This window comes from Monodon monoceros, unplaced genomic scaffold, assembly GCF_005190385.1.
Source record: "Monodon monoceros isolate NGI ecotype Baffin Bay Population unplaced genomic scaffold, NGI_Narwhal_1 Super_Scaffold_22, whole genome shotgun sequence".
Lineage (NCBI taxonomy): Eukaryota > Metazoa > Chordata > Mammalia > Artiodactyla > Monodontidae > Monodon > Monodon monoceros.
The window spans coordinates 99865487-99884263 of record NW_021703779.1 but is presented as its reverse complement, the minus strand read 5'-3'; the positions used below and the strand labels follow the sequence as shown (position 1 = coordinate 99884263).

At 41.8% G+C, this 18777-nt stretch overlaps 1 protein-coding gene across 1 annotated transcript; it reads left to right on the top strand.

Moving 5' to 3' along the window:
• The first annotated feature begins 7924 nt into the window (after positions 1 to 7924).
• Positions 7925 to 16879, top strand: LOC114906526 (A-kinase anchor protein 17B). The gene is made up of 4 exons (XM_029241357.1): positions 7925 to 8677; positions 10146 to 10273; positions 11655 to 11922; positions 15233 to 16879. The coding sequence occupies exons 1-4, from the start codon at positions 7925 to 7927 to the stop codon at positions 16877 to 16879; spliced, it is 2796 nt and encodes a 931-aa protein (XP_029097190.1).
• The last annotated feature ends 1898 nt before the right edge of the window (positions 16880 to 18777 follow it).

Here is an 18777-nt window from a genome sequence, read left to right as displayed (position 1 = left end):
ACTTAACTTTGAGGTTCAAAAGCCTGAAAAAAGAAAGGCAGCAAAGGACTACTTCGAAAGAGGATACGGAGTTGTGCAGATGGTCCTGTTTTTTTCCCCCTGTTTTTAAAAAACGTGACTCAAATGCCCTTGCTAGCACTCTGACAGCAAATATTTGAGAGTGAGAAAAAGGGAAAGAAAATGGACGAGGGATACTTTGCTCATGACTCAAGTGCTTTTAGAGTTTTAAAGTCATAGTTCTGATCTAAAACACTTGAAGGTGTAGCAGAGGAATCTCTCTAGTATCTTCTGAAATGAGATAAGGTATTGGAGGAACTTTGGATGCAGAGCCCGTAGAATTTATTGAATTTTCACTGCAGGTTCAAACAACTGTTTTAGGCCTGTGGAAATATCCCAAAACTGTTTCCTTTTCTCTAATCTCTTATTCTACTGCTATTCAGTCAGCTTTGCTATTAGGTATAGAGGCAGGAAGATGAGGCGGACCCATGACTAGAGAAAGCAGCCACGTTTCTCTGAGAAGCTGCTAGAAATGTTCTGGCATTGAGAGCTGGTTGAGTGAAATGCTTTGGTAGAGCTATGTACACAAGATACTGCTGGAATGCGCACTGTGTAAACATTATTGAATAACTCTAATTTTTGAAGGTTAGAGGAGCTCTCATTTGCCTCTGCAAAGGCGTTAAAGAGTAAGTGATCTCAGTAGTGTTGCTTTTAATCACAAGACTAGAAGAAAGATGTGTGTATGTGTGAGGGGGCTGGGGAGGTCATGGTGGAACATACTAGAACATGGAACTAGTTGAAAAATCTTTATTAAAATTCAACTTTTTGATAATTTATGGTGGCTGTACTTATGGCACTCCTTGCCATCAGGGCTCAGTTTATATTAGGCTCTTAAACCTTTGCATATGACAGTGATTGGTAAAAATGATGGGAAAATTGTTAATGAATTCTACCATTACTGTCAGTTGAACCACAGACATATTAAAAGGGAATTTAGCATAATACTCTCAAGGTCCATCCATGTTGTCACAAATGGCAAGATTTCATCTTTTTTTTAATAGGGTGTTATGCTATATAAAATAAGTCAGACAGAGAAAGATAGATACTATATGATTTCACTCACATGTAGAATATAAAACACAAGCAAACAGAAACCCCCCAAATAAATTAGCAAACTAAACAAAACAAACACGTAGATACAGAGAACAGAGTAGTGGTTACCAGAGGGGAAGGCGCAGCCAGGAGGGTGAGATGGGTAAAGGGGGTCAACTGTATGGTGATAGATAGAAACTAAATTTTTGGTGGTGAGCACACTGTAGTGTATACAGAAGTGGGAATATAAGGGAGTTCCCCGGTGGTCCAATGGTTAGGATGCAGCACTTTCAGGGCTGGGGTTCAATCCCTGGTTGGGGAACTAAGATGCTGCAAGGTGCGTGCTGCGGCCAAAAAAAAAAAAAAAGTAGAAATATGATGTTATACGCATGGAATTTATATAATGCTATAAACCAATTTACCTCAATTTTTTATAAAGGGTATTTAGAGGGCAAATTAGGTCATTCTAAAGAATCAATTTTAGGGCTTCCCTGATGGTGCAGTGGTTAAGAATCCTCCTGCCAATGCAGGGGACACGGGTTCAAGCCCTGGTCTGGGAAGATCCCACATGCCACGGAGCAACTAAGCCCACACGCCACAACTACCGAGCCTGTGCTCTAGAGCCCACGAGCCACAACTAGAGAAAGCCCGCGCACAGCAACGAAGACCCAGCACAGCCAAAAATAAATTTTAAAAAAGGAATCAATTTAAAATCATATCCTAATAACTTGATCTCAGTGATTCCACCTATTTGGGTAGATATATTTTTATTAATATGTATAAATATACATAAAATGTATAGCTATATCTACTAAATAATATATCTAAGTAGATTACCTTTTTAAATTGAAGTATAGTTGGTTTACAATGTTGTATTAGTTTCAGGTGTACAGCAAAGTGATTCAGTTATATCTATATATACATATATATATATACATATATACACATATATATATGTATAACTGATTCTTTTCCATTATAGGTTATTATAAGATAATGAGTATAGTTCCCTGTGCTATACAGTAGGTCTTTGTTGTTTATCTATTTTATATATAGTAGTATGTATCTGTTAATCCCAAACTCCTAATTTATCACCCCCCCTTCCCCTTTGGTAACCATAAGTTTGTTTTCTATGTCCCTGAGTCTGTTTCTGTCTTGTAAATAAGTTCACTTGTATCATTTTTTCTTAGATTCCACATATAAGTGATATATAATATTTGTTTCTGTCTGACTTCACTCTGTATGACAGTCTCTAGGTCCATCCATGTTGCTGCAGATGACATTACTTCATTCTTTTTTATGGCTGAGTCATATATATATATATATATATATACACACACATATATAATATATACATATATTATATATATATATAAATATATACCACAGCTCCTTTATCCATTCAGCTGTTGATGGACATTTAGGTTGCTTCCATGTCTTGGCTATTATAAATGGTGCTGCTGTGAACATTGGGATGCATGTGTCTTTTCGAATTAGAGTTTTTGTCTTTTCCGGATATATGCCCAGTAGTGGGATTGCTGGGTCATATGGTTGTTCTATTTTTAGTTTTTTAAGGAGCCTCCATACTGTTCTCCATAGTGGCTGTACCAATTTACATTCCCACCAACAGTGCCAGAGGGTTCCCTTTTCTCCACACCCTCTCCAGCATTTATTGTTTGTAGATTCTTTGATGATGGTCATTCTGACTGGTGTGAGGTGATACTTCATTGTAGTTTTGATGTGCATTTCTCTAATAATTAGCAATGGTGAGCAACAGATTACTTTTTGAACATGTTTAAACAGGGTTAAAAACAGGGATTGTATGGGGAGAAAAGCACAAACCTTTTTCAACCTGTTTTTCAAGAGCAAGGGAGGGCCTCGTATAACTTTAACTAGATTGAAGGATTGGCACATTTAAGCTTAGAGTTGAGAAACTATCCTGATTTAGAAGAAAGCACCTGTGAAAGTTGAATATTGGATTGTAACTATGAGTATTTTCCAGAAACACCTGTCTGCTTTTGCTATAAAATAAATCAGTTAAGACTTAAACATTCTGCAGCCAAATCAGTGGTCACTGGAGGTGGGGGGAGGATTACAAAGGGGCACGAGGAAACTGAAGGGGTTGATGGGCATTTTCACTCTCTTGATTGTGGTGATGGGTTCATAAGTGTGTAAAGATATGTCAAAACTCATCAAAATGTACATTTTCGATACGAAATGTGGTTTATCATATATCAGTTACGCTTCAATAAGGCAGTTTTTAAAAATAACTTCTGCAGCCTGTGGTACAGCTAGTATTGAAGTGGTCAAGTGCTCCGTCATCACCCAAAGTCCTAGTCTGATCTCCCAGGCTTCAGTCAGGACTCACACAAACTTGGGTCATGGGTCCAGATGCCTGTGGGCATTTACAGTGATGGCAGACAGAGGGGTGTCTTTGATGGGAAAAGGGAGTTGCTTCTGTATTACTCTGTTTTGATTCTTTTCTGGGCCAGTTTGTATCAGCAACTGTGAACTGCTTCCTTTCAATAGTTTGTTATTATCATGTGAGTTTCCTCTTTTTAATAAAAAATTTTAATACAAAATTAGCACATTTATTATAAACATTCAAAAATTGAAGCAAGAATACTCCTAATCCATTTCCCAGATGAAATGTTGACAATTTGATGTACATCCTTCCAGACTTTATAGAGAGGTCTGTATGTGTGCGCGTGCACGTGCGCCCACCATGCATGTGTGTTTATATTACTTTTATTACTTTATATTACGTTTACAAAAACAAGATCACATTGCACATTATTATCCTGCAACTTGCTTTTTATTTTTTCCTCTAAAAAGTATCATGGGCGTCCTTCCATGTCAATAAGTACACACCTATGCCTCCCTCCCTCCCTTCCTCCCTTTCTTCCTTCTTTCTCTCCCCCTCCCCCCTTCCTCTCCCCCTTCTACCTGTCTTCCTGGTAGGAAGTCTCCTCCCCCTCCCCCTCCTCTTCCTCCTTCATTTTTTGTTAGTTTTGGCTTGAGGCCTCTTTAAGGAAATAGCATCGCAATAGGAATTCATAATTATCGTGCACCTATGCGCCAGGCACCATCTGGTTAATTTTCAGCGATCTGGCAGAAATTGCCAATGACATTGCTGTAGCATTGAAGCCATGGCATATGTAAAAAGCTTACTTCTTGGTACACAGTAGGTCCTCAATATTTAAAAAAAAATAAGATTGGAAGGTTAGCTCCCTATTCTGGGAGAGTATTCAAAGATGAAATATTCACAAACATTTCATTTTAAAGCCTGTGACCAGCAGGGGAAGAGAGGAGAAGCAATGTCTAATTTGCTGCTGTTGCTGAAGTTGGGAAAGAGGAATTGGAATTGAGGTTTTTAAAGGAGGCCAGTTTTTTTTTTTTTTGAAAACCAATTGGGTCCTCTTGAGAAAGTCAGAAAATAAATGCTTCCGAATTGAGGTGTAGAGTCCTGTCACTGGAGGGCCGGGTGAGCAAACATCGACCCTAGAGCAGAGGCTGTGGGCAGGCAAGGCAGCAAGGCCTGCAGGTCTGTTTATTTGCTCTTCGCAGTGCTTATAAATTGTTTTCCTTGATTGCCAGCGTCTGAAAAAGCAGATTTCGCATAAGAACCTCAGTTTCTGGCCTCTCTGGATTAATAGGAGGATGCGGCCACCCCAGGCCCTCCTTCCCTCACTGGGGGTTCAGATGAGGCACTGGCCTCCGCCTCTGTTCAGTGTTTTTGGCTCGCTGAGACTGTCTTGCTGTCCACTGTGATCATCTGAGTTGTAACCTCTGCTGTAGAATTTACTGCTTATTTTTGCTTCGGTGTGAGATGGAAGTGATAGCCAGTTTTGTTTTGTTTTTTCATGTGAAAAATACAGCACATCAAGCACTATAAAATACCATCTGACTGTTTTCCCTCCAAATTTGAGGAGAACCTTTATTATACTTCAGGAAAGCGGAGAGATCTGGCTAAAATATAGAAACTGTTTCACTGTGTGGAAATCACCCTTGTGAAGGATATGAGGCATATATTTAACCTCAAGAAGTTGATGATTTTTAGTGGGCTTTGTGAGGTTAATCTGAAGTAGAAGGAAAAATTGAAGTTTTTAATAAAATCCATTTATATTGACCATAATTTTAAATGAATGACTACAAATGCATCTGTTAACACTGTAAGTCAGCAAAAAGTTTTATTAAAACCACTTTGCAAAAAATCATAATGCAATTCTGAACTTCATTCCTGTGTATACATAGTTGTGACAAAATTGTGTCTAAAATGACACTGCAATAAGCAGCTTTGAACATGTTCTTTTCTTATTTTTAATTCTTTCCTTAGCATGAGTTTCTAGAGCAGGTTACTGGACCAAAGGGGATGAACATATTTTATGGTTCTTGGTTTGTTTTGCCAAGTTATTCTAAAAAAAGATATAATTAATTTTCACTATCTCTAGCAAGATATGAAGGTGCCTAGTTTTTCTTTCTTCCCAAAACTCTCCCAGGAATGGGTTTTTGTAATTTTTATTTATTTGTGTAAAAACTATTAAATGGGATTGTGTATCTTGAAACTAATTAAAATTTAGATGTTTGTATCAGTTAGCTGTTGTCGTATAATAAACCATCCCCAAACTTAGTGGCTTAAACAAAAACCATTTATTATTTCTTACAAGCCTATAGGTTCTCAGGACTGTTCTGCTGATCTGTGATGGCTGCATCTGATCTTGACAGGGTTTGCTCATGTGTCAGCCATCAGTTGGTGGGTTGGCTGGGGGCTGGCTGGTCTAGGATAGCTCATCTGTCACAAGAGAGCTTTTTCATGTGGCCTTTCATCCTCAAGCAGGCTAGCCCAGGATTGTCCTCATGGTATGGCAGGATTCCAGGAGAGTGAGGGCCACTTGACACCTCGTCTTAGAACTGGCACTTGGACACTTCTGCCACATTCTGTTAGGGAAAAAAAAAGGCCGTCTCAAATTCAAGGGCTGGGGAAAAATAGACTCTATTTCTTGATAGCAACAACTCAAAGTCACGTTACAAAGGGTGTGGATACAGGGAGGGGTGGAATATTAGGATCATTTTTGCAACTGTTATACTACAACAGTCAATATTGTCCTTCAAACTTGCCATCTTTCAAAGCCTTATACCTGTTCCAGCAATGTACGCACTAATTAAAAAAAAATAATTAGAGCCTTTCTCAGAATCTCCTTGTAAGGGGACTTATAAACCAATTAAAAAGTCAGTTTATTCTTTATAGTCGTTCATTTTATCCAGCATTCTTGATTCTAGATAATTTTTGATGATTTTGAAATATCAAATACACGATAAAAGAATTTCAAAATTGACCTCCATCAAGGCTATTTAAAAGAATGTAGCTCAGACTTTGAAATCAATCCAAGCGAAGCATTCCAAAGTGTTTAAAACAAAAGCAGTGTCACTGGAATAAATGGAGAGCATGACAAACTGGTTACTTTGAAGTGATTAACTATTTTGTGAATATTTTTTCTGGAATATTTTTTAAAGCCTTGCTTTAAATTAGGTTGTATAAATAAATACCTCTTGATTACAGATAAATTTGGGGGTTCAGTATATCTTAATTGAATATCAAATTAATTTTTCTCCTAAAGGAGTTTAGTGTTGACTCTTATTTGTGTTGCAAATTGCAGCAAATGGACTGGATTTTGTCTTCATTATGCTCTTTAGATAATGTTTTTGGAGAAGGAGCACATGTTTATTCTCATATCATCCCAGTTCAGTGTTGCTAACATAAGGATTTCTAGAACCTAATATAAGATACTGCTTTTGGTGGCCTTTTTTTTTTTTTTTTTTTTGCAGTACTCCAGTCCCGAAGTAGAGGGCAGATTCTCTTTGTCACTCACTAGGAGAGGCTGTCTTCTCTTCCCTTGATCTTAGAGTTCAATTTAGTGAAAGTCGACAGACTGGAGGAATGAGAGTAGATATGTCCGTGTGAGACTTGGAAAGCAACCTGGACGAAGGATGCTAGATCAGGTACCTGGGTTAGAACTGTCGGCTGGGTGTGTGTTCATGAATGTGCTACATGTATTTTACCCCGGCCCTGTTTCTGTGCCATCCCCAGCAGGTTTTTCTGGGACTTTACATTTGAGCTCAGTTGTACAATAGACTGGAGATTTGGAATCTTGGAGTGTCAATATATGGGCAAGTCGTTTAATTTTCCTGAATCCATCTGAATTTCCCCATCTCTAAAACAGGCATGAAAATACCTACTCACAGGTTGCTTCAGGAACCAAATGAGACAAAGTAGTATAAGTAATAGCCGTAGGGCTTCCCTGGTGGCGCAGTGGTTAAGAGTCCGCCTGCCGATGCAGGGGACACGGGTTCGTGCCCCGGTCTGGGAAGATCCCACGTGCCGCGGAGCGGCTGGGCCCGTGAGCCATGGCTGCTGAGCCTGCGCGTCCGGAGCCTGTGCTCCGCAACGGGAGAGGCCACAACAGTGAGAGGCCTGCGTACTGCAAAAAAATAAAAATAAAAAAATAATAGCCATAGCTTATGTTGATTGAGAACTTCCTGTGTGCTGGGCACTATTCTAAGGATTTCCTGTACTCACTCATTTACTCCTTCCTGAAATCCTATTATTTCTATTTTACAGTTAGGGGAACTGAGACACAGTCTTTGGAAACTCTTTGAAACCTCTAAAACACATTAAACAAATGTAAGCTATTGTCTTAATTCTCCCGATAGTATACCTTCCCCTATCAATTTGACCTAAGTCCAGCAAATGGCAGCATTCAAAATCTAAATCTGCGTTTTGCTCCATTTGTATCAAAATGTTCCCTTTCGCCCTCTAAGGTTTCCCGCAGATACCATGACGGTCACGATGGTGTATGATAATTCAGAGGCAACGGAGCTCTGTGCGGCTCAGCACCTCTACCTCAAGCCCATAGCAAAGTTGATGATCAATGTATTGCTCCCTGAGAGCACGGAACCCATGAGGCCCTTCTCTAACTGGGAAGTTCTTGACCAGCTGAAGAGCCTGATTTGTCCTGACCAGTTCACCACAGTGCGGCTCTCCAAGAGCACTAAGGACTTCATCCGATTTGAGGGGGAGGCTGAAACTCGAAGTTTGGTTCAGATCCTGAAGGCCAAGTTACACGGGAAGATCATCAAGCTAAGCGGTTTGAAAACAGACTTAAGAGTAGTGGCCACAGATGCCCAGGGGGAGTGGGAACACTTCCCCAAAGAAAAGGGGGCGCCGTTGGCTGACGGGTCTGAAGAGCAGGACCACGATAAGAGCCCAGATTCCATATACTTCGAAGGCCTGCCCTGCAAGTGGTTTGCACCTAAAGGTTCCAGCGGGGAGAAGCCGTGTGAAGAGATCCTTCGGGTGGTCTTTGAAAGTTTTGGGAAGATCAAGAATGTGGATATTCCGATGCTCGACCCCTACCGAGAAGTCATGACTGGTGGGAGCTTTGGGGGGTTCAGCTTTGGCTTGCAGACGTTCGAGGCCTTTATACAGTACCAGGAGTCAACTGACTTTGTAAAGGCCATGGAGTCCCTCCGCGGGATGAAGCTGATGCTTAAAGGAGATGATGGGAAAGCTCTGGCATGTAACATTAAGGTAAGGAACAGCCAGGGGTTTTTAAACAAAATTTCCCACTGTTCAGGTGGTCCTGAGTAAAAGCTAGGAGGAAGCATCTGCGACAAATTTCCTTAGACCCCAGTAGGCTCTGATCAATAGCTAATGTAAAGATTTGTGTTATCGTTAATCAATGGATGATTAGGGGAAAATATCCTGATTTGAACATTCTTCTGCTATCAGCCATGCTGCCAGCTGTGGTTTGAAAACGATGGTTGTTATAGTCTGGGGCTCTGCCCCAGCTTCTCGGGGGCACCAAAGGATTCTTCATGGTCCTTATGGAAGTATCTCATATACTTATTCCATTTGACAAGTTGCCGGGAGAGAGGGCAACATGCAGCTTGAAACCACGAGGAGAGCAGTTTACTCCCTCTTTGCTACTGGGGTCACAATTTATTATACGTTCCTGTTGTCTGTCAGGTAAATCGCTGAAACAAAATCCCAACAAACCTGGATCCTTTCCTTTCAGAGTCAGCCTGTCTATCCAGGCATGTCACTTCATCACTGTCTGAATGCCTGGTCACCTCCTTCTTGAAGCCTTAATCCAGCAGAAGAAAAGATGCAGCTAAACCCTCCTTTTTCTCTAAATCAGTCTTTAGTGTGAATTTGGACTTTCAGCTTCGGTAGCTTCGTGTGTGTGTGTGTGTGTGTGTGTGTGTGTGTGTGTGTGTGTGTGTGTATGTGGGTTAAAATACATATTTGAAAATTATGAGCTATTCAGTCCGACAAAAGATATAGCAAATACTATAATGACCGCCCATGTACCACTGCCCAGCTTAAAAAATAAAGCATTACCAGTGATATGAGAACATGCTCCCCTCTGTGTACCATCCTCAGTCTCAGGCCCCTCCCTCCCCTCAAAGGTAACCATGATGGTGAATTTGGTGTTTATCACTCATGCATATTTAAATAGCTACTTCTGCCTCCATTTATTTTTTAGGCAAGTTTATTTGTAGCACCTCAATCTGACTTCCACTTTATATAGAGATTTGCAAAGTTGTTTAATAATCACTGTAGTCAGATCTTGTATCTCATTTGGTCAGTTTTCTTACATCTTTGCTCTCCCACCCTCCTCTCACCCATTTTTGGACTCTTTTTGTCTCTGGTGATTAAAAAAATACGTTAACTCAGTTAATCACTATAACAAACCGGAGGCAATATACTCACATCCCTTAGAACTTGCATCCATCATGGCACTGTAATGCCGCCTATGGCTGTCAAGTGAGCTCCTCAAGGGTTCTGCCAAAGAAAATTCTAGAGCCCCACAAGGACTGTTTGGCAGGTAACTGAGAAGCAGTGGAACAGTCTGGGTGCTGGGATGCAGAGAAGGCATTTTTAATTCATTTGGTTTGGCACTGCCACGTACAAATTAGTTTTATCTCTCTGGCCTTCGACACACCCAGCCAGTGGGCAAACTTTTCTAATGAAACTTTGAATTGTTTGGGGGCAGGTTATGTTTGATACAACCAAACACTTCAGTGAAGGAGCTATAAGGAGGAGAAATCAAGAAAGGCTGAAATTACAAGAGCTGGAGGAAGAAAGGAAAAAAAAGAAGAGAGAAGAGGAAGAGGCTGAAAGGTGAGGAGACCAACTTCAATGAAGAGGGTTTTTTTAAACTTTTGATTTATGGATTAATCCCTTCAGGTGAATGGCTGCGGGGAGGAGAAATTGGTACAGTCTTTCCACTGTGCTGTTACAAAACCAAAAGAGAAAGCAGTTGAAAGCAAGAGACTTAAAAAGTATGCTTGTCAGGAAGAACAAGTAATGAAGAATTGTGGGACCAGCCAGATTAAGATGTCTGGGAGGAAATGGTCATTAAAAAAAAAAAAAACAGGAAATTTTAGAGTGAAAATTCTAGCAGTTTACCTAAATTTACCAAATTTTACCTTGCCTATCAATTGAAATTTTGGGGAAAATTTCTTTTTGGGTCTGGAAAAGATTCTCTTCCATAAAATGATCAATAATCAATCTAACCCATAGGCCAGAAGGCATGGATTTGTTGAGACTATTTTTCTCGTGGGCCTAAGTTCTTTCTGTGAATTTGAGGAGCCTCTGTATTTACTTCTTTGAGTTTATCATTGTTTCCCAGTTTAGGAGCTTGAGACTAGAAAGGGCTATTGGATCGCCAAAGGTTTGCTAAGAAGGGACAAATGGTCCAGAACCACAGGGCTCCCAAAACCAGTTTTACCTCCCGGCTCCTCCCCTTGCATGTTTATTCTTCCAGTCTTTTATGCAAATTATAGCCATTCAAAAGAGGAGTTTAAGAGTACCCTTCCATCTTCCTCTCACTTTTTTTGGCTGGCGGAGTGCCAGGAGTTACTTGAGGTCACGTCTGTGAAACCTGGCCAGAAGCTGAGCCCAGTCAAGGTAACGATTCCCCCCAAATTTCCAGATTGACCATGCAGTTTAGCTAATCCTCCAGTTTTTGGCTAAGCCCTCCCTCAGGCCACTGTCCTTTTTTCCCCCCTTTTCCATGTTTCCATGAGGGCCTACCCAAAACAGCTGAAATTTTCAGAAAGCGGCAGAACAATAAGGCCGTATGCTTGTAAGCCAGTCTCTTTTTATGGTGGGTACTCTGTTAAGTAGTGTGCACCAAAGACCAGTTCTCACCTTTATTTTCTGAGTGCCTTGACTTACTGTCATTTGCCCCTGTGCCACCAACTCACGGAAGGCTTTGATCTCAAGAGAAAAGGAATCTTCGCTGTGAAAGCTGGATCCAGTAGCCCCTGCTGATGGTTTGAGAAGGTGGAGGCTAGAGGCCCCTCCTTTGAATTCAGTTGCCTTCTTTTTTTTTTTTTTTTTTTTTTTAATACTCTCTGCATGAGGTCTCCTATACATGTTTCTAACTCATCAACTTAGTTATGCGTTGTCGGGCCCTGGCAGGGGGACGGGAGTGGGAAGGGCAGCAAATGACTGATAAATACCTTCTGAAGGGTTGACTCTGTTAATCATTATCCAGAAAGAGAAAAGAGGAGGAGAGGAAAGCCCAGGAAAAGAGGAGAAAGGCCAGAGTCAGGAGGCGCGCCCTGAAGGAAAGAGACAGACACCGGCAAAGGAGACAGAAGGACAGTGCCAAAGCGGAGGCCCGTCAGGGGCCCAGCTCTTCCGAGGACTGGGAAGAGAGGAAGGGCCTGCTGGCCAGGAGGCGGCTGGAGGCCCTCCACCTGCTGCGGGCGCTCCTGAGGAAAATCGCAATAAGGCTCTTGCCCCATTGTTCTTCGCTTTGGGTAGGTACTGACCTTTCTGAGACACGACCTTTACTTTTTTTTCTTTTTTTTTTTTTTTGCAGTACACGGGCCTCTCACTGTTGTGGCCTCTCCCGCTGCGGAGCACAGGCTCCGGACGCGCAGGCTCAGCGGCCACGGCTCACGGGCCCAGCCGCTCCGCGGCATGTGGGATCCTCCCGGGCCGGGGCACGAACCCGTGTCCCCTGCATCGGCAGGCGGACTCCCAACCACTGCACCACCAGGGAAGCCCACGACCTTTACTTTTAAACAATGGCCTATCCTTTGAACAGCACACGTGGAAGGCTCACTGTATTCATTGGGGTTTATTTTCAATAGGCTGTTCTCTAATAACCCCAATTGTGCATTTACCAAAGGGATACCCAGATTTTCTGAAGGCGTTGGGTCTCACCCCCCCCTTCCCCGCCCCCCCCAACCATCTGGCACACACACACTTTGTGTTTCTAAACTTTAGGATGGTTTCACCCGGGGCGATATAGCTCATGCATCTACTTTTGTAAGTTCCTAATTGAGGTAACAAAAAATGCACGGGGGAAGAAATGGGTGGTGGGGGTGTTGGGTTTGTAGTCCTCCATTAATTTTCATTGGCCATTCATCTGTGACAGGTTTGGATGCGAAGGGAGAACCTTGAACAGAGACCTTGGTGGAGCAAGCTCCTGTTAGTCTAGTCCTTTTTAAAACTATTTATTTATTTATGGCTGTGTTGGGTCTTTGTTGCTGTGTGCGGGCTTTCTCTAGTTGTCGCGAGTGGGGATGACTGTGTTGTGGTGTGCGGGCTTCTCATCGTGGTGGCTTCTCTTGTTGCAGAGCACGGGCTCCATGCATGTGGGCTTCAGTAGTTGTGTCACGCAGGCTCAGTAGTTGTGGCTTGTGGGCTCTAGAGCTCAGGCTCAGTAGTTGTGGCGCATAGGCTCAGTAGTTGTGGCTCGCAGGCTCTAGAGCGCAGGCTCAGTAGTTGTGGCACATGGGCTTAGTTGCTCCGTGGCATGTGGGATCTTCCCGGACCAGGGCTCGAACCCGTGTCTCCTGCATTGGCAGGTGTATTCTTAACCACTGCACCACCAGGGAAGTCCCTTAGTCTAGTCTTAAACTACTTGCTAAGGAATGTCTCACATCACAGGCCAATTGTCTTGCTTGGAGAGTTTCAGTTTCGGAAGTTTTTTGTTCTCCCACTTACTGGCCTCCTAAAGATAACCACGCAGCAGATGTCCCAGAGTAAAGGCCAGAAAGCCCTCCCAGAGTGTTAATTTAAAAAGCCATATTCAGTGTTCTTGAATATGAAAAGTGAATGGCATTCGTTTTATTTTTTTTAAATTTATTTATTTAATTTATTTATTTTTGGCTGAGTTGGGTCTTTGTTGCTGCACACGGGCTTTCTCTAGTTGCGGCGAGCGGGGGCTGCTCTTCGTTGTGGTGCGTGTGCTTCTCATTGCAGTGGCTTCTCTTGTTGCGGAGCACGGGCTCTAGGCGTGCGGGCTTCAGGAGTTGTGGCACGCAGGCTCAGTAGTTGTGGCTCTCGGGCTCTAGAGCACAGGCTCAGTAGTTGTGGCACGTGGGCTTAGTTGCTCCGTGGCATATGGGATCTTCCCAGACCAGGACTCGAACCCGTGTCCCCTGCATTGGCAGGCGGATTCTTAACCACTGCACCACCAGGGAGGTCCCGTGGCATTCATTTTAGATAGAGTTAATTTTATGTGTATTTGCCATCTCAGCTTTTTGTTCTCATTGGTGTGGCCAATCAAACTGCATGAAATCAGGATCAGAAAAACCTCACATTTCCCTTTACAATAAGGTGAGCTCGATCTTTTTTAGTTTACCTTAATGACTGCCAAGGGTGACTCCTCTTGAAGAATTTCTCTCTTTAAATATGTGTGGTGCCTAATTCTTGGCCTCATCAATACCTTACACTGATTATGCAGTCCGCAGGTTCTAATTCCAAGTCCTGGGTAAGCTCTGTGCCCTGATTTGTGCCAGGTGTCAGTGGGAGCTCAGTACAAGCTCTCCCAGCGAGGTAGGGCCCATGTGCAGGACCTTTCACCTGCCCTGCAGTCGTGCAGAGCAGAGAGCACCACAGAGAGAACCACTGTCACAGCCATATTTTCTACTTGCTGTCTTGTTTCCAACTGGGGCGGGTGAGGTGGGCAGCTCAGGGTCACGTCCCTCTGCAATCCATGGGAAGAGGCTGGACTATAGCCCAGAAAGCCCTTTGTTTATCTTTTTCAAAGGCAGCTGACCCTTTTAGACACACATTTCACCCATCAGTCTTTTCTTGTTCTAGGATTGTAGCCCCAGGGAGGGCTCTAGAGCATTTCTTAATCCTCTTCATGTCCCCAGCCGCTAGCACAATACCTGGAACAGTAAGTAGACTCATCCATCTGTGAACAAAGGAAAAAGGGTCATGTGCTTTTAAAAAAAATTTTTTTAAATTGAAGTATAGCTGATTTACAATGTTGTGGTAATCTCTGCTGTGCAGCAAAGGGACTCAGTTATATACATACAGATGTTCTTTTTTTAAATATTCTTTTCCATTATGGTTTATCACATGATATTGAATCTAGTTCCCTGTGCTATACAGTGGGACCTTGTTGTTTATCCATCCTATATATAATATTTCCTATCTGCTTAGCCCACATTCCCAGTCCTTCCCTCCTCCACCCCCCCCGCCCCCTTGGCAACCACAAGTCTGTCCTCTATGTCTGTGAGTCTCTTTCTGTTTTGTAGATGGTTTGTTTGTGCTGTATTTTAGATTCCACATATGAGTGATATCATATGGTATTTGTCTCTCTTTCTGACTGACTTCACTTGGTATGAAAATCTCTAGTTGCATCCGTGTTGCTGCAAATGGCATTATTTTGTTCTTTTTTGTGGCCGAGTGGTATTCCATTGTATATATGTACCACATCTTCTTTATCCATTCATCTGTCGATGGACATTTAGGTTGTTTCCATGATTTGGCTTTGTAAATGGTGCTGCTATGAACATAGGGGTGCATGTATCTTTTTGAATTATAGTTTTGTCTGGGTATACGAAGGGTCATGTGCTTTTGAAGGTATGTAAACCGGGGTGCCTTCTAACATAAAGACGGGCACAGACCTAATGAAAGCAGCTCCTGTTAGACCGAGACATTTAATTTAGTACCTCCTGTTTCTTCAGTGTGATATTGTTCCTAATTTCAGTCTATCCTAGGTGTAGTTAGAAACCTCTTCAGAACAATGCTAGAAAGCCCAATTTTCTTTGAAAATTTTAGTCTGTTTAGTTTTTCATGTGAGATTTTTAACCTTTTTCTTTGAAGGGGTCTATACAATTTAACCCACGGGAGGTAGATGTTGCAGTCTCCAAAGCTAATCGTGCTCCGGGGACCACACTGGGAGCTCTGAAGAAAGAAGAGTTAAACACTCAGTATCTTCAAAATCAGGAGGAAATGCCAAGATATCAGGTTTCCAAGTCAGATAACAAGCGAAAACAAAAAATGAAGGAAAGAGCTACTGCTCACTTACGTAAATCTTCCCACTACCTTGGGGGAAAAAAATTAAGATATTCAGCTAGAAAAGAGAGAACTGGAAAATTATTAACCAGTGAATACAATCACAGTTTGCTCCCTGATGGGAATTCTTTGCAAATTGCAATGATTCAAGGTCAATCTCTTGCGAAAGAAGACTACCATGGTTCTAATAAATCCTATTCTTCCAGATTAGTTGAGAGAGACCATGGCAGGAAACAGAAGATCTATGAAACAGATGAATTTATTGACTATCTTCTTAACTATTATCACACTCCAAAATATGCCCGTATCTGCCTAGAACCAAGTCACATAACAAGCACATGTCAGTGGCACAGGGCCGTCCATGCGAAAGGAAGTGGATTTCAAATCAATTTGAGAAAACATAAGCGTCATTTAACCAGTTTGAGCCAAACGCAAAACCTAGATAGGAGAGAACAGGTGCAAGAAGACGATTCCTGCACAAAGATTTGTACTCAGGATCCTGAGCATAAACCACAAAAGAGCGGAAAAGTGGATTATGCCAAAGAATGTAGAATGTTTAAGGGGTTTAAACATCATTGCAAGGACACAGTATGTGAAGCTGGTGATCGGCCATCCCCAGCTTTTGGAAAGAGCCATCTGTTGGAACAGACTCATGCTTACCAGGTCCAAGATTCCATATCCACAAGTCAAAGCCAAGTTTCCTCGCCCAACAGGTCAGCAGACTTTGATTTGAGGTTGACAGATTTCTTAGAGGAAATTAGCAGTGATTCTGAATGTTTCAGTGAAATCCTTAGTATAAACAAAGAGGAGAAAGAGAAATCTGTGGCCACATATGATAGCTCCCCAGAAAAGGGATCTCTTGACACTGATGAAATCATCACTTACGATCCAGAAATTAGGTCAAGTCAGCAAACCTTGTATTCAGAGTGGAAACATGAGGAGGAAAAATACTCTAAATACGAGCTTAGGAAACCAGGCAAGAGGTCCAATTATGAACTGAGATGTTCATGGCTTGAGGGTGAAAACAATTCTATTAGAGATGAGAAGAGCAACAGCAAAAAGAGGGGAATATTGGCCCCCAAATACTTATTTGATAAAAGCTACCACCACGAATCCAGTGCCAGTGATCAATTAGACACTGTCACAAGAAAGAGGATGCAGTTTAGTGATAGTACATTTAACCAGAAAGTGAACTATAGGCCCTTTCATGTGCCAATAACATCATCAAAAAGTGCTAATGCTTCCTGTTTGGGGGATTTTCCCAAAAGAAGAGAGGCTCCACGGAAGTCAGAATATAACCAGGATGCAAGGAGGTTTAAAAGATATGAGAATTCTGAAGATTTCATGCTGAATTCTGATAATTACTATACCAGACATAACAGTCAGGAGCACATTGACTACGGAAGCTATTTAGGAAACAACCACGCTAGTTCTTTATATTTTCAAATGTTTTGAAGGTCTCTTAGATCAGGAAACTCTTACTCACAATAAAAATGTGCAAGAAGAAAATTTCAGACCAAATGTAGCTATGTAGTTAGCAACTACAGAGCAAGAGAGCAACACTTAGGAGCACGAGCAAGGTCAAATGCAAAACCTTGTTTCTCTTGCCAAAGGATAAAGCATAGATCTAGGTGTGTGTGTGTGTTGCAGGTGTGTTGGCAAACTTTGGAAACACAAAACATCCAGATTCTGAAGGTTCGTAAAACAATGTGCTTGCAAAACTTCCTTATCCAAGGACAGACATTTCTACAGTTCGATTGCAACTTCAATTCGGTGCCATCAAAGGAGCAAATTAACGTCGAGAGGAGTTAAGATAGCCCTCTGTGGCTCTTCAGCTGTCATAACGTTATCATTTAGCATCATTTATCTTCAGAGGGAATGGCAGTGAATGAATAATGATCTTTTTACTTGTTCTTTAATTTGGTCAGAACACCATGTGCAGCAACAAACTTTCCTGACTTTTATCTAGAAATACCTATAGATAAGAGGAGAGGTGACACCTAGAACATATGATAGACTTCTTCATGACATTAGACAGTTCCATGAGCATCTACTAGAAAGAAATTAATCTTATTAATATGTTCATAGGACTTAAAGAGTTGTCCTTTTAGAAACAAAGCCTTGGAAGAAGAATCTAAAAGGGGCTCAGATCGTCCTTTGAGGTTTACACAGATAGTGGACCATTAGCAGAGTTGTTTTTTTGGAAGAACCCCATGTCATTCCATCCTAGAAAAGCAACAGGATTGAGGCGATATAACGTGGGATTTGCGAAAGGAAATACTGAACGATCCTGGGGCACCAGTAATGGCACTTGGGAAGAGAGGACGTGACAGTATTCCATTTCAGGTTATGTAATCCTTTCACTCAGGGTTGGGTGACATCAGTTTGTAAAAAGCCACTGAATATCCCAAAACTGACTTTTATAAAACAGTAACAAGTGCCTCCTCAATCCTCAATAATGCCATGGAGTTAGGAAGAGTCATGGGTAAAGCCCATAGTTTTCTAGCGGGGGAAAAATTGTACGTGTGCCGGATTTGTAAACTCTTAACATAAGCAATTTATCTTTTTACCTACTGGTTTTGGACTCCTTGAATATGTTTTTAAATTGAGATATTTTATAGATTCGTAAAGACATACATCTTAATGCAGTGCATGTTCTATTGAAAGCTCGGCTGATTCATTCTGCCTTATATTGGATTTAGGACCTCAGGGGGCAGTAGATGACTTTTTTTCTTCCAACGAAGCTATAGCTGACATGGCAATTGAAGACCTCAATGAGATTAGATTGCCTGCAGTGGGGAAAAGGTGATTTTAATCCACTGAAGTAGTGGAAGGCAACATTTTCATATGACATGATTCATTTCAAATAGTCCTAACTTGATAGTCCATAGAAAAGTACCAGGCTGGTAAAGCCAAGGTAGGATGCCAGTCCTTGTGGTTGCCCAGAATGACGAGGCACGATGTGTGCTCATAACCACCCTCTTGAGCAACCTGATATCTGAAATGGCTATAAAATCTTCTAATTGATCTAAAGTAAGAGCCACAAGTTGTTTCATTGATCTCCTCTAATAGCATTTAATAGAGGTATGCCAGTACAAGCAAAAGTTCAGACATGAATGTAACATAGCAGATTGATTATACTTATTATCAATGAATGATTTGTTGGCTCCCTTATATTCAATTCCACTTGCAAGCCAGTGACTCTGCCATCAAAACCAGGCTTGGCTTGTCCAATCTGAAACATTGCTCCTAGGGCGAGTGCCTTTTCTCCTCTGAGGGCTAGCAGTGATTATTAACGTTCAGAGGACTGTTGTCCGGAGTAGGCTTTTAAACTACTAACAGCTTGTATTTTG